Source organism: Perognathus longimembris, chromosome 1 (genome assembly GCF_023159225.1).
Source record: "Perognathus longimembris pacificus isolate PPM17 chromosome 1, ASM2315922v1, whole genome shotgun sequence".
Taxonomy (NCBI): Eukaryota; Metazoa; Chordata; class Mammalia; order Rodentia; family Heteromyidae; genus Perognathus; species Perognathus longimembris.
Genome location: NC_063161.1, coordinates 97,024,248 through 97,036,827, shown reverse-complemented (window position 1 = coordinate 97,036,827; position 12,580 = coordinate 97,024,248). Strand labels below are relative to the sequence as shown.

General features: G+C 39.9%; 1 protein-coding gene across 2 annotated transcripts in view; it reads left to right on the top strand.

Moving 5' to 3' along the window:
* The first annotated feature begins 4,713 nt into the window (after positions 1 to 4,713).
* Positions 4,714 to 12,580, top strand: part of Smc5 (structural maintenance of chromosomes 5) — a 77,866-nt gene continuing 69,999 nt past the window's right edge. For both annotated transcript variants that reach the window (XM_048332772.1, XM_048332764.1), the window contains exons 1-2: positions 4,714 to 4,981; positions 10,474 to 10,615. In XM_048332772.1, coding sequence (XP_048188729.1) covers positions 4,797 to 4,981; positions 10,474 to 10,615 — 327 coding nt within the window. In that variant the 5' untranslated portion in view covers positions 4,714 to 4,796. The remainder of the gene's footprint in view (positions 4,982 to 10,473; positions 10,616 to 12,580) is intronic.

Sequence of the window (12,580 nt, the reverse complement as noted above, 5' to 3'; positions counted from 1 at the left end):
TGGCTAAAAAAAAAAAAAACCATAATCTGCTCACGATTGGCAAGTTTAAATATACCTTATGTATTTAAATATGTATTAAATAAGTGTATTAAATAAACCTTATGTATTTATATAAGGTGACCATTAAAGACTTTTAAATAAAATTAACAGTACAAAAGTAATCTAAAAACATGCTCACACTCTCTGCTATTCCTTGAACAATCTGAGATGTGCCTTGGGAGATGTCTTAATTCCATCTTGGGAGAACAAGTGAAGACAAAACTTTACCTTTCAAAAATCCTTCCTTACCCCCAAACAGTTTCTCTTTTCATTTCAAAATGTGCTCATAATGCCGTAACAGAATAATCAACAAGAGCCAAGCCACCAAGACAAAGTAGAAACTTATAAGCAACAAACTTTGATAGAAAAGATAGTTTTTTTCACATCATCCACAAAGTTTAGTCATAAATCCACACAGAGCAAGAATCAGTTGCCAACAAACAATAGAATGGAATAGCCAAGATGTCATAATAAAGAATTTTTGGAAGATAATTTAAAATAAATACTTCCAAATTATTAGAAGAAAAACAAATCACCAAATTATATAAAAGCCAATACTCTAATTAAAAGCAGGTACATTTTTACAAGGAAGCACATAGAACTGCATATAAAAATAGACTCTCTGAAATTGAAAATTCAGAACACAAAACAGAAATATAACTATATAAAGTAGAATATTCAAGCCAGGTGGCAGTGGCTGATACCTTTAATCCTCAGAAGGCTCAGATCTGATGATTTCTGTTTGAAACTAGCCCAGGCAGGAAGGTAACTAAAATTGTTATCACCAGTTAACTGCAAAAAGATGGAAGTGGAGGTATAAGTCAAATGGTGGAGCTCCAGACTTGAGAGAGAAAGCTATGGGATAGTTCCCAGGCCCCAAATGCAAGGCTTAGTTCTGTGTTCCCCCACCCCCCCCAAAAATAAATTAAAATAAAAGAATTTTTTTAGAAAGTCAAAATTCAGTGGGAAGCAACTGAATACATCTAACTGAAGAATACTGGTGAACTAGAAGATAAAGTAATAAACCAACTACAGCAGAGAGGGATAAAGAAATAGAAAATATCAGAAACTATCTAATACATTAACATAAGAATTTCAGAAAGAAACAATGGAGGGAGGTAATATTCAAAAGGGAAAATATTTGATTCTCTTTCAGAATTTTTTATTGTTTAAAAACATTCACGATTATATATATATATATTTGTAGTAATATAAGTAAAAGTCAATCCACACTTAGAAACCTCATTAAGAAATTATGAGATACTTTAAAATGAACTGAATTTTAAATGAGATTACATTCAGACAGACTTTTTCCTAGGCCTTCACCAGTTCTTCTGAAGGCAATTTCTATTTTCTAAACAACTTTTTAAATGCATAATTCTTTTACTCACCAACATTTCCTCTACTTCTCTAACTATGCCACAAATATCTATTCCTTTTTATATAGAGGAGTCTTGTCTATATAAACATCAATCAGCTGGCCATTCTTGGAGTCTCAGATTTTGAGACTCTTACGTGCATGCACATAATTAAAATGATTTTTTTCCTAGTAATCTGTCTACCATACTTTCAATTATCAAAATTTTCGAGGGTAGAAAGTTTCTCACCTAGGAAAAGAAAATGTAATGAGCATGAGTAAATAAATCAGACATCTAACGAAGAAGGTATTAATAATAATCTGTTCAAACATCTGAAAATTAGTTTAGCAAGTTAAAAATCAAAAGACAGTATGAGGGTGGGAGAACCTCCATCCCCTACCCTAAACCCTTAATTGGGAATTTAAATAGGACACCTAAGTGATCTAAATATTTCCTTCTTTCTTTACATCTTTTTGTTTTGCTTTGCTTTTGTTGGTACTGGGGATTGAATTTGGGAATTAAACTTATGCTTCCTCAGCAAACACTCTGCCTCTTGGGCTATACTCCTAGGCTTTTTCTTTAGGTTTGCTTTTCAGATAAGAACTACTTTTGTCTGGAAGGCCTTAGACAAATGGGAGATTCTTCTATTTTTGTCCCTGAGGTAACTGGGATTAGAAGTGTGTAATACCATACCTGTCCCTTTATTTACACCCAAGGTAGTTAAATGCAGCCTACAGGTAGGCCTGAAGGGTCTATGGACCTGTTACCAAACCCAGGAATAGGTGCAGACATGGGAGTAAGGTTATGTGATGGGGTTATGGCTATAAGTGGAGAAATTCCAACACTTCCCAAACAATCTTTGCTCCAGTCTCTGGCCACTGCTTCCTAATGGCTGTTCAAAGTCAAAGCAAGAAAGCCTAGATCTTGCTGGCTTCAGAAATTAGCCTTCCCTGTATGAAACAGGCTGAAGAGGGGAAAACAAAGGATACAGAGTTGCAAGCAGGAACCTGGAAAGAAAAACCTGTAAAGAATCTTTAATTTTTGTAGTGACTTTTCTTCTCACCTTGGCACATTACCAGGTATTTCAACAGTAGAGATTATAAACTCTTTCCTTTGATCTTAATGAGTATAAGTTGAAAGTTTCTCCATTAATGACAATGCATGCTCTAGGTTTTTGATAGATTGCATTAATTCACTTAAGCAACCTGACTTATTCCTAGTTTCCTAAGCATTTAATACAAACACATTGAACTTCATTTCTTTTCATGTTGAGATAATGAGATAGAGTCTATTTTAAAACTGATTCTTGGGGCTGGGGATATGGCCTAGTGGCAAGATTGCTTGCCTCGTATACATGAGGCCCTGGGTTCAATTCCCCAGCACCACATATACAGAAAATGGCCAGAAGTGGCGCTGTGGCTCAAATGGCAAAGTGCTAGCCTTGAGCAAAAAGAAGCCAGGGACAGTGCTCAGGCCCTGAGTCCAAGCCGCAGGACTGACCAAAAACAAACAAACAAACAAACAAAACAAAACAAAAAAAAACTGATTCTTGGGAAATCTCCAATATTCCATATACTATGCCTCTATTTGCTGTTAGCATTGCAAATATATTTTTCCAGTTTGTAGGTCCTCACTTACACTGTGACAAATTTTATTAAAGGTTTGAATGTATAGGGAATAATGAAACTTTTGTTGATCGAACATGTATATGTACACACACACACACACACACACACACACACACACACACACACATATACATCCATGAAACTTGAATCTCCACATAACCATCCCCCAAAAGCCAGAAATGGAACTGTGGCTCCAGTGGTGGAGTGTTAACCTTGAGCAAGAACAGGTCAGGGACAGAGAGCCCAGGCCCTGAGTTCAAGCTGCAGGACTGATGCCAGCTTTAAAAAAAAAAAAAAAAAAAAGAATATTAAGTTCCCTCTCTTATTGAACACAGAGCTCTGCACATAACAAGCAAGTATTTTACCACAAAGCTACGGCTCACCCTCATCCCCCAGTGACTTAAAAACAAAATTCTGATTCTGCCATGTTGGAGAAAGTTCTGCTCTGCAACCTTATTTTCTCTGGGCAGCTACAGTGTACAGTGTCCTTTCCTCATTTGTGAACACCGCACCCTCCTCCTCCCCGTCCCCCTCCCCCTCCCCCTCCTCCTCCCTTCTCCTCCCCCTCCTCCGTTTCCCCCTCCTCCCCCCTCTTCCTCCCCCCACCCCCAACATCATCTTCTATGACTGTGTTAGCATTTCCCTAGCCTCAGGTCCTCAGCGCCTCCCACTAGCCCCCAGATCCACCCATACCTAATAAGCCACTCCTACCCACTACCTACCTACTTCCCCTTTACCCCCAGAGAGAGAAGCTGCCACCTGGATAAGGTGAAGAGGACATGTAGCTACCTCTCCTGTGGGAACTATGGCCCCACTAATAAACCTCCTTATGAACCTTCTTCTCCTGTCTGTGATTATCTCTGCATGGTGCTCTAGGATGGCCAGGACATATCCTTTCAGACTGTTAAGCACGTGCATTCTATTTTGTTTTCTTCGGAGTATACTCCTTACAACCTGAAATTATTTGTTTATTGGTTCCTTTCCCGATTCCCAGGATGGGAATCAGAGAGAAATGCAACCTCGGCAGGCTCTTTCTGCAAAGACTCTTCTTCCCTTACAAGATTAAGACACTCAATAATGAATGATTGATAACTTCAGGCTCGATGCATTCTAGCCCAGGGAGTCTTGGAAAACTTGGAGAAGAAGTTTGACCAGGGAATTAAGAAGTCTGGAGGTAGAGAGGTGGTGAAGAGAATCCATGCAGTGCAGCCCCAATACTGGGATAGCGGGAGACTTTTTTTGCTAAGTCTAGAAGGGGTTTAAAGATTTTTTTTTGATTCTCTGGAAGTAAGAACCTGTTTGGAAGAAAAGGGGATGAAAACCCTAGAAGAATCAAAGACTGGAGTTGCCCTGGGGTTTCTCAGGTGGGCAGTGGCAGAAGAGAGGGATTAGAAGAGGCACCTGCCAGGTCAGGCGCCATCCTCCAAACGCGACCGAGGTCTGAAGGGGATTCCCAAATACTAAATGCAACTAACATATCCTTCTGAAGCTTATTAAAAAAAAAAAAAACCCAACCAACAACAAACAAAAACCTCCCTTCCAGCGGAGTGCCAGCGACTCAACGGCAAAGTTGCGCTTGGCGGGAAGGAGAGGGGCGGGGAATGACGGTACCAGGCTACTGACGTCACCAGAGGGACTGCGCACGCGCGTCGCGAGCTCCTAAGAGCCGTCCGGTGCGTCATCCAGTTCGCGCGGGAGTGCGAAGCGGTGGCTCCTGGGGGCAGCCACTTGCCTGGAACGGAAGCCGCCGCGGGACGTAGTGGAAGCCAGGATGGCGGCTCCCAGCCGGAAGACGACAACCCCCAACCCCCTGGTTTCCAAGAGGCCGCTGTCGACGGACCTTTCTTCGGAGATCCCGAGCAAGAGGAAGAACGCGACCCCGCCGTCTTCGCTGCTGCCGTCATCCGGGTCTTTCGTGGAGGGCTCCATCGTCCGCATAGCGATGGAGAACTTCCTGTGAGTGGTTCCCGGGCCGCGTTGGGAGGCCTGGGTTGACCGACGCGGGTGGGCGTGGGCTTTGGGACCTGGCGGCGGTCTGTCGGGGAGTTCTCGCCAGGCTTCGCCGGGAGGAATTCCCCGCGTAGGCCTTGACGACCGATCAAGTTGCTGTCTAGGGAGCTTGTGTGACTTGATTTTGTTAAAACTCGTTCAGCCAACCGTTTTGTAGGCCGCCCAGGGTCAGTCAGAGATGGTGCGGTCTCTTGTTCCCGGGGTCATGTTCTGCGAATTCACAAAAGTAGGGGGTCTGAGAACTCAACAACAGTTAAGACAGTTAAACTAGACCAGGGTCTGCGATGCTCCGGCGGTCTTGAAGTGTAAGCTATTTGTTGGGTGGACAGTGTAGATAAAATGGTGATGGATGTTGGTAGATAAGGGGCTAGAGTGTTGTACCACGGAATTAAACCTTGACTCCCAGTTGTTGGACCTCCCCACAGACCCTGGAACCCTACAAAGCTAGCTTTCTTCCCTGACTGCTCTTCTCTCCTTTTAAACAGCTAGTTGTCATTGTAGAACCTAAAAGGCATAGTAGCTGTCTAGCGCCAGAAAACCATTTTTTTCAAGGTCTTTTAAAATACCTTGTATCAAAGTTGAATTGTAGTGGTACTGCGCGCGTGCACACACACACACTACACCCTATCACTTGCCAAGTACAGAACTAGATCTTTTGCTTATACAATACGTACTCCATTTATCCTCTTATCTCCATTTATGAGATAAGCACACAGAGGTTCATTTTGCACCTGTTTTCATAGCTAATAAATAGCCTAATTGCTGTTTAAATCCAGATCAGAAAATCTGAATGTAGTCAAATGATATATTAATATAATATGATGGAACAATGTATTTTACCAGAGTTCCATGTGAGGTGTATGGAAAGAAGTGGTTAATTTCATCCACAACCAGGAAAAGAAGAACGTTGTAATGAAGGGGAAAGCACTGTAGACAGAAGCTGCCTGCGAGTCTGGAATATTTAAATTGTCATGTAGTTCAATATGACCTGAATTTTAGGTTATGAATGAGTATGTGGACAGAGGTAGCAACCACTGAGTTGGTTTGTGTTTACTATGTTGAGAAATAATTTCATCCTATAGAGTCAGAATGTGTGATTTATGTTAGTCTGAAGTAGTGTCAAAGATAATTTAGAAGACGGAAGGCAATAAAACTTAAAATATGATGGGAAAAAATAGAGTTTGAATATACTAGAAACCAAAGGAGAGGCTTGACAGGATTTAGCTACAGGTTGTGATGTTTAAGGGGAAATATGGAGTGTACTATGTTCCTCAAGTCTCATCTCTTGGCTAACTGGCCAGGTGCTATTCCGAAGAGGGATCTGTTTGGGAAGAATAAGTAGTAAGTGTCATTTAGATTTTTGTGACTTGAAATAGAAATGTTCTTTGAGATAACTAATATAGATGTTCTATAAGCAGAATTTATAAAGGCCTAGAGCTGAAAGGAATATGAACTAGTCAGAGGTTTTGTGTGTTTGTGTGTATGTGTGTTTGCATATAGATGATTGTAGAGAGTACCCCAAAGGAAATACAGGTTGTAAGAATAGAAGGTCTACAATGAGGGCAAAAGAAAAACTCATAGATGTGAGAAGGGACTGTAAAATGAGAGCCATGGAAAGCTATTAGAGAAGCTTAGGAAAAGAATGCTTAAAAATGTTATTTGCTACATTGAAATAAGATAATGGGACTGACTGAAAGGAGACTGCTGAAGTTAGAAAGACCAAGCCTTTGATAAAACAATGGAAAAGAAAACTTTGTGGGAAGAGTGAGTGAAGAGTAAGGAGGTAATGCTATAGAAGAGGAGAAGGAAAAGATAACTGGAAAGTGCGTGCTGGGTGAGAACTTTGAGTTTTAGGAGTTAACTGGGTAAGGATGGGCTTAGAGATTTAGCAGAGAAATAGGGGAAAGGTAGGCTTAGAGAGCTCAAATGGCCTGGAAAGAGTAGAAAAGGGTTCCTATGAACGAAACAAGATGAGCTGAGTTGGGAGTAGAGGAATATTTATTTGCAGGCTAAAAGGAAACATAGCTAGTCAAGAAACTGAAGAAATATAGTTAAATTCAGAGGTGTGAGCAGAGAATAGGAAAAAAAAAAGAAAATGGGAGAAGAGCTATCTAGAGATAAATTATATTTAGTTTTTCTTTTTGAACATATGATACTAGGTTTTCTTGTGATTGGATAGTAGTGAGGGCAGATGTGGTTAGTGTCAAGAGATGGAAGAAACAAAGGTGACACAGAACTAATGACCAGATTTCTTATTCAAGCAATGAAATGAATGATTCTATACACTACTTTGTCACCACTAGGGTGATTTTAAATGAGAAAGATGGATTTAGTTTGAATATGTGAAGTTTAACTTTCATGTGTGATGTCTAAGAGTTGTTGAGGAGGTATAGCTTGTATAAATCATCTGGAATTATATTTAGAAAGTTGTAGCCTGAGACCACCTATGAAATACCATATGCACTATACAGAGGGAGAAGAGAATGAACCTTTGAAAATAGCCTTTTCAGTGGTAGCTCATAGAAAAGGAAAGCCACCAAAAGTGTATTTCCAACAAATACAGCCAGAAGAATAAATTTTGAAATTTCACAGGCATTGTTTTGCTTTTGGCAAGTCTGTTTATAGACTTACAATTTTATAGACCAGTAATGTATACTTTTAGAGACCAATAATTCTCATGCTTTTCCCTGTTTTTTGTTTTTTTTTTTGTTGTTGTTGTTTGTTTTGTTTGTTTTTGTGATCATCCTGGGGCATGAACTAAGGGCCTGGGTGCTGTCCCTGAGGATATTTTTGCTCAAGGCCAGTGTTCTTCCACTTGAGATACAGCTCTACTTCTGGCTGTTTGGTTGTTAATTTGTGGTAAAGGTCTCATAGACTTTCCTACCTAGCCTAACTTCAAACTGCAGTCCTCAGGTATCAGCCTTCTGAGTAACTGTGGGACTATACTCATGAGCCCATGTGCCTGGTTTTGCTGTTTTTATTGATATGTACCAGTTAATTTGGCATTTGGCCAGAATTCTCACAGCATGAAAGCTAAATATTAAAAAAGAGAGAGAGAGAGAGAGAGAGAGAGAGAGAGAGAGAGAGACTGTATGTATTGAGATTAAAACTTTCATGTCAAGGTAATTCCTAAATATCTGAAGGTCCTGAACTAGTTCTAACTCAACAGTAATGTTTTTATTCAAACCTGCTAACAGGGAAGGCAGCCTGCCCTCCCCCATTCATGTGCTTGCTGGTGACTGAAGGAAGATGGCTCTGGTAAGGGCCTCGCAGAAGGTCGCCTTTCCCTGTCCCTACCTCTCCAGGAGACAGGAGCCACCTGTTCCTTACACTTAGGGAAACTGAGGTCAGAGAGGTTTGCAAACTCCAGCTGGCAACCACTCAACAAGCACTGGGTTAGTGAACAGAGTCTGGTAGTACCACCTGTAATCCTGGTCCTGAAGCAAGAGGATCAAGTTCTGGGCCAGCCTGGGCTACACACAAACAATAACAGTGCTGTGGGTGGGGTTGGGTGCAGCTTTGGTTAAAGTGGTGACTTTTGGTTTGACTTTGGTGGCTAAGGTCCTGCTTGAGAAAGTGACTTCATTACAAAAAAAAAAAAAAAAAAAACTTGCTAACAGAACAAAGCTTTGGTTCTGTGTAGAGCAGTAAAGCTAGAAAGCCTACAAGAGAATACTTCTTTGCCACTTACACTAATTTTTATTGCCATTTGGCTTTTCAAAATCATTAATGTTTCTAAGTGTTAAATTGAAAATGTTGGGGCTGGGAATATGGCCTAGTGGCAAGAGAGCCACATGAAACCCTGGGTTCAATTCCCCAGCACCACATATATAGAAAACGGCCAGAAGTGGCGCTGTGGCTCAAGTGGCAGAGTGCTAGCCTTGAGCAAAAGGAAGCCAGGGACAGTGCTCAGGCCCTGAGTTCAAGGCCCAGGACTAGCAAAAAAAAAAAAAAATGAAACTGTTAAGTTATATACTTAGGAGATTAGCAGCAGGCTGGGCATTTATGCTTGGGTAAGTTTTTGTGGGTCCCAATTCAGGATATTCAAAGACAAATTTGAAGAAAATCTGAGGTTTTTGGCTCACGTTTTGTCAAATGTGCTCCAAGCAACTGATAAAGCTAGATGCTAAGTGTACAGATAAAGTACTGGACACCATGTAGCTGTAGGGTATGAGGAATATTACAAATGTGCTTGATGATGATGTATTATTGCTTTTTCTCAGAGGACTAAAGATTGTTTTAACAGAGACTGACAGTAGATCGATTGGTGAATCTTGCAACATATTAAAGGAGATTTTTTAAAATGATAAATGAAAATGCTGAGTCAAAACATTACTTCAGTTTTCTAATTCTAATAATTTGGAAGGATTGCTTCTAATATTAACATATGTCAAATTCGAGAAAAAATCAAAGAATACCATGGTCTCACATATAAAAGTTACTTTAAATTCTATTTGCATAGTAGCTTGGTACAGTCTCCCATATATTGTACTCTTTTTATGTGTGCATCAGTACTGGGGTTTGAACTCAAGCCCTCATGCTGTTGCTTGGCTTTTTTGCTCAAGGCCAGCACGCTTGTCACTTAAGCCACACCTACAGTTCCTTGTAATTATTTCCAAAGGACAACTTCTACCAAACTTTGCTTTTTAATGACAGTTTTATTTTTTGGCAGTGCTGAGATAGGAAGTCAGGACTTCAAACTTGCTAGGCAAACACTGTGCCATTATACCAGTCCCCAAGTTCACCATAGACTGTTTGGAAATTGCATATGTTTTATTTTTCTGCTGACTTTATTATTTTATATATACATTATTACTTTTTCATTTCTTCATTTGAGAGATTTCTCCTGCTGTATAGGTAGATTTTGAAAACCTACAGTGTAAGGATATAGCTCAGTGCTAAAGTGCTTGCCTAGCATGTGTACCTCTTAATCCCCACAGAACTCTCTAAGTAATGTTAATTTTTTTGTTTTTGTTGCCAGTCTTGGTGCTTGAACTCAGGGCCTGAGCACTGTCCCTGGCTTCTTTTGCTCAAGGCTAGCACTCTGCCCCTTGAGCCACAGCGCCACTTCTGGCTTTTTCTATACATGTGGTGCTGAGGAATCGAACCCAGGGCTTCATGTATACGAGGCAAGGACTTTACCACGAGGCCATATTCCCAGCCCGTAATGTTAGCTTGTTTTTAAGTAAATTTCAGGAATGTTATAGATGATAATAAAGTAAGGAATGCTTTTGTAAAGGAAATATTTTTAATACATATTTAGTTATTTACTTATTTTGTTGGTGGTAATGGGGCTTAACCTCCAGGCTTCCCACTTGCTAGGTAGATGTTCTACTGCTGAGCCATGATGCCTCCAGCCTAAGGAAATATTTTTCTCTTACAATTAAAACATCTGCCCAATAATTATTGCCTAATAATTCCAACTCTTTGTAATTCAGAACATATGATGTCTGTGAAGTATCTCCTGGACCCCACTTGAATATGATTATTGGAGCTAATGGAACAGGAAAGTCAAGCATTGTATGTGCCATTTGCCTTGGATTAGCAGGCAAACCTGCTTTCATGGGACGGGCAGATAAGGTAAGTTGATATAATTACATTAAAAAAAATTCAAAGCCATTAGTTGCTTCTAGGAATAAATAAAAATTTCTACATTTTAATTCTTTTTTTTTTTTTTTTTTTTCCAGTCCTGAGGCTTGAACTCTGGGCCTGGGTGCTGGCCCTGAGCTTCTTTTGCTCAAGATGCTCTACCACTTGAGCTATAGAGCCACTTCTGGGTTTTTTTGTTTTGTTTGTTTTTGTTTTGAGTATTTTATTCAGGTTTTCTGGTAATTATTTGGAGATAAGAATCTCATAAAGTTTCTTGCCTGGGCTGGCTTCGAATCAGATATCAGCCTCCTGAGTAGTTAGGATTACAGGCATCAGCCACCTGTGTTCCTCAGATCTCTGCCTCCTTAGTAGTTAGGATTACAGGCATCAGCCCCCTGTGATCCTCAGATCTCAGCCTCCTTAGTAGTTAGGATTACAGGCATGAGCCACCGGCACCCAGCCTTCATTTTAGTTCTTTAGGTATAACAAATTTGTAGTGTTTGTAAGAAGTAATTTCAGCTAGTAGACAAGCTAGCAGGAGATTTTCATTTCTAAAAGTATTTTATACCATATAGTTAGACAATTCTTTAAGTACCTACTATCTGAGATGCTAGGATTTGAATTCAGAGTCTGGCCCTTGCTAGGCTTGAGCTACCACTTTGGTAATGCCTCCTATCCTGTTTTTTGCTGCTTATTTTTGAGATGGGGTCTCATTTTCCTGTTGGAAAGCCTACTTTAGGCTTCCTGTCCTTGCTAGGATCAAAGGTTTGTTTGTCATTGATCCAGCTTTCCTTCTGTAGAGATAGAGTTTCTTGGACTTCTGTATCTGGACTGGTTTGGAACCTTGATCTTCCATTCTGAACTTCCAAGCATAGCTTGGGATGACAGGCATATGCCACTGCCTTGATTATGGGTTAAGAAGGGGTCTTTGAGTTTTTTCTGCCCTGACTGTCCTCCAAATATGATTTCCAATCTCAGTCTCCCAAGTAGCTAGGATTACACTTGTGAGTCCAGCTGCAGTGTTATTTTTAAATGAATCATTGGAGGTTTTGGAAACTTGAAATACAGAAAATAACACTATGAATCCAAAGACTGAAGTTCCAGGCATTTGCTGAACCCTTTTACTTTAAAGCTCAGCTTTGAATTGTTTGCACTGGTTCATGGAAGTTTGTGGTGATATCCATTCTTGAGGTTTGTGTCTGCCTGTAAACCTAACCCTCATCACTGGTAGTGAAAGGTTAGAAGATAACTAACTCCTGGAAGCAAGAAACTTGTGTGTAGAAGAAAGTTAATATCACAGAATTGGAAAGTTTGTATAAACACAAATATCACTTTACTTGAAAGCTGTCTTAGTATCTCTCAACCAATTCTCCAAAGAATTTTAACTTAAACGTTCCAAAAAATTCATGAATTGATACTTAAATATGAGAGAAAGTAAATCATTGAAAATAAGAACCAAACCAACATATCGCACAAGCATCTCTACAAATTTGCATAGGTATATTAAATTAAAGAAATAAAGGAAGTTATAACAAAGGAATAAAAGACAAAAAGATTAGTAAATTTGAAAAAGGATCAAGTGAGACATGATGGCATCATGTACTCCAGAGGTTGAGATTGTAGGATCACTATCTTAAGGTTAACCTGAATTATGTAGTGAATTCCAGTCCAAATGGGCTATGTCAGCAAGAGTGTGTCTTATAAATGCAGGAATCCAGGTGGTGGCTCACACATAATGTTGGAGGCTGACATTGTAGTAAAAGGCCAACTCAGGTAAAGAGTTTATGAGACCTCTTAGTTCAGTCAATGGCAGAGTGAAGTAGTACATGCCCGTCATCCCAGCTATTGAAGGAATCATAAAATAGGTTTGAGATCTAGTTGTCAACCAGACAAAAAGTGAGATACTTACCTCAAAATGGTGCAGAAAATAGCTGGAAGTGTGACTCAGTGATAGAG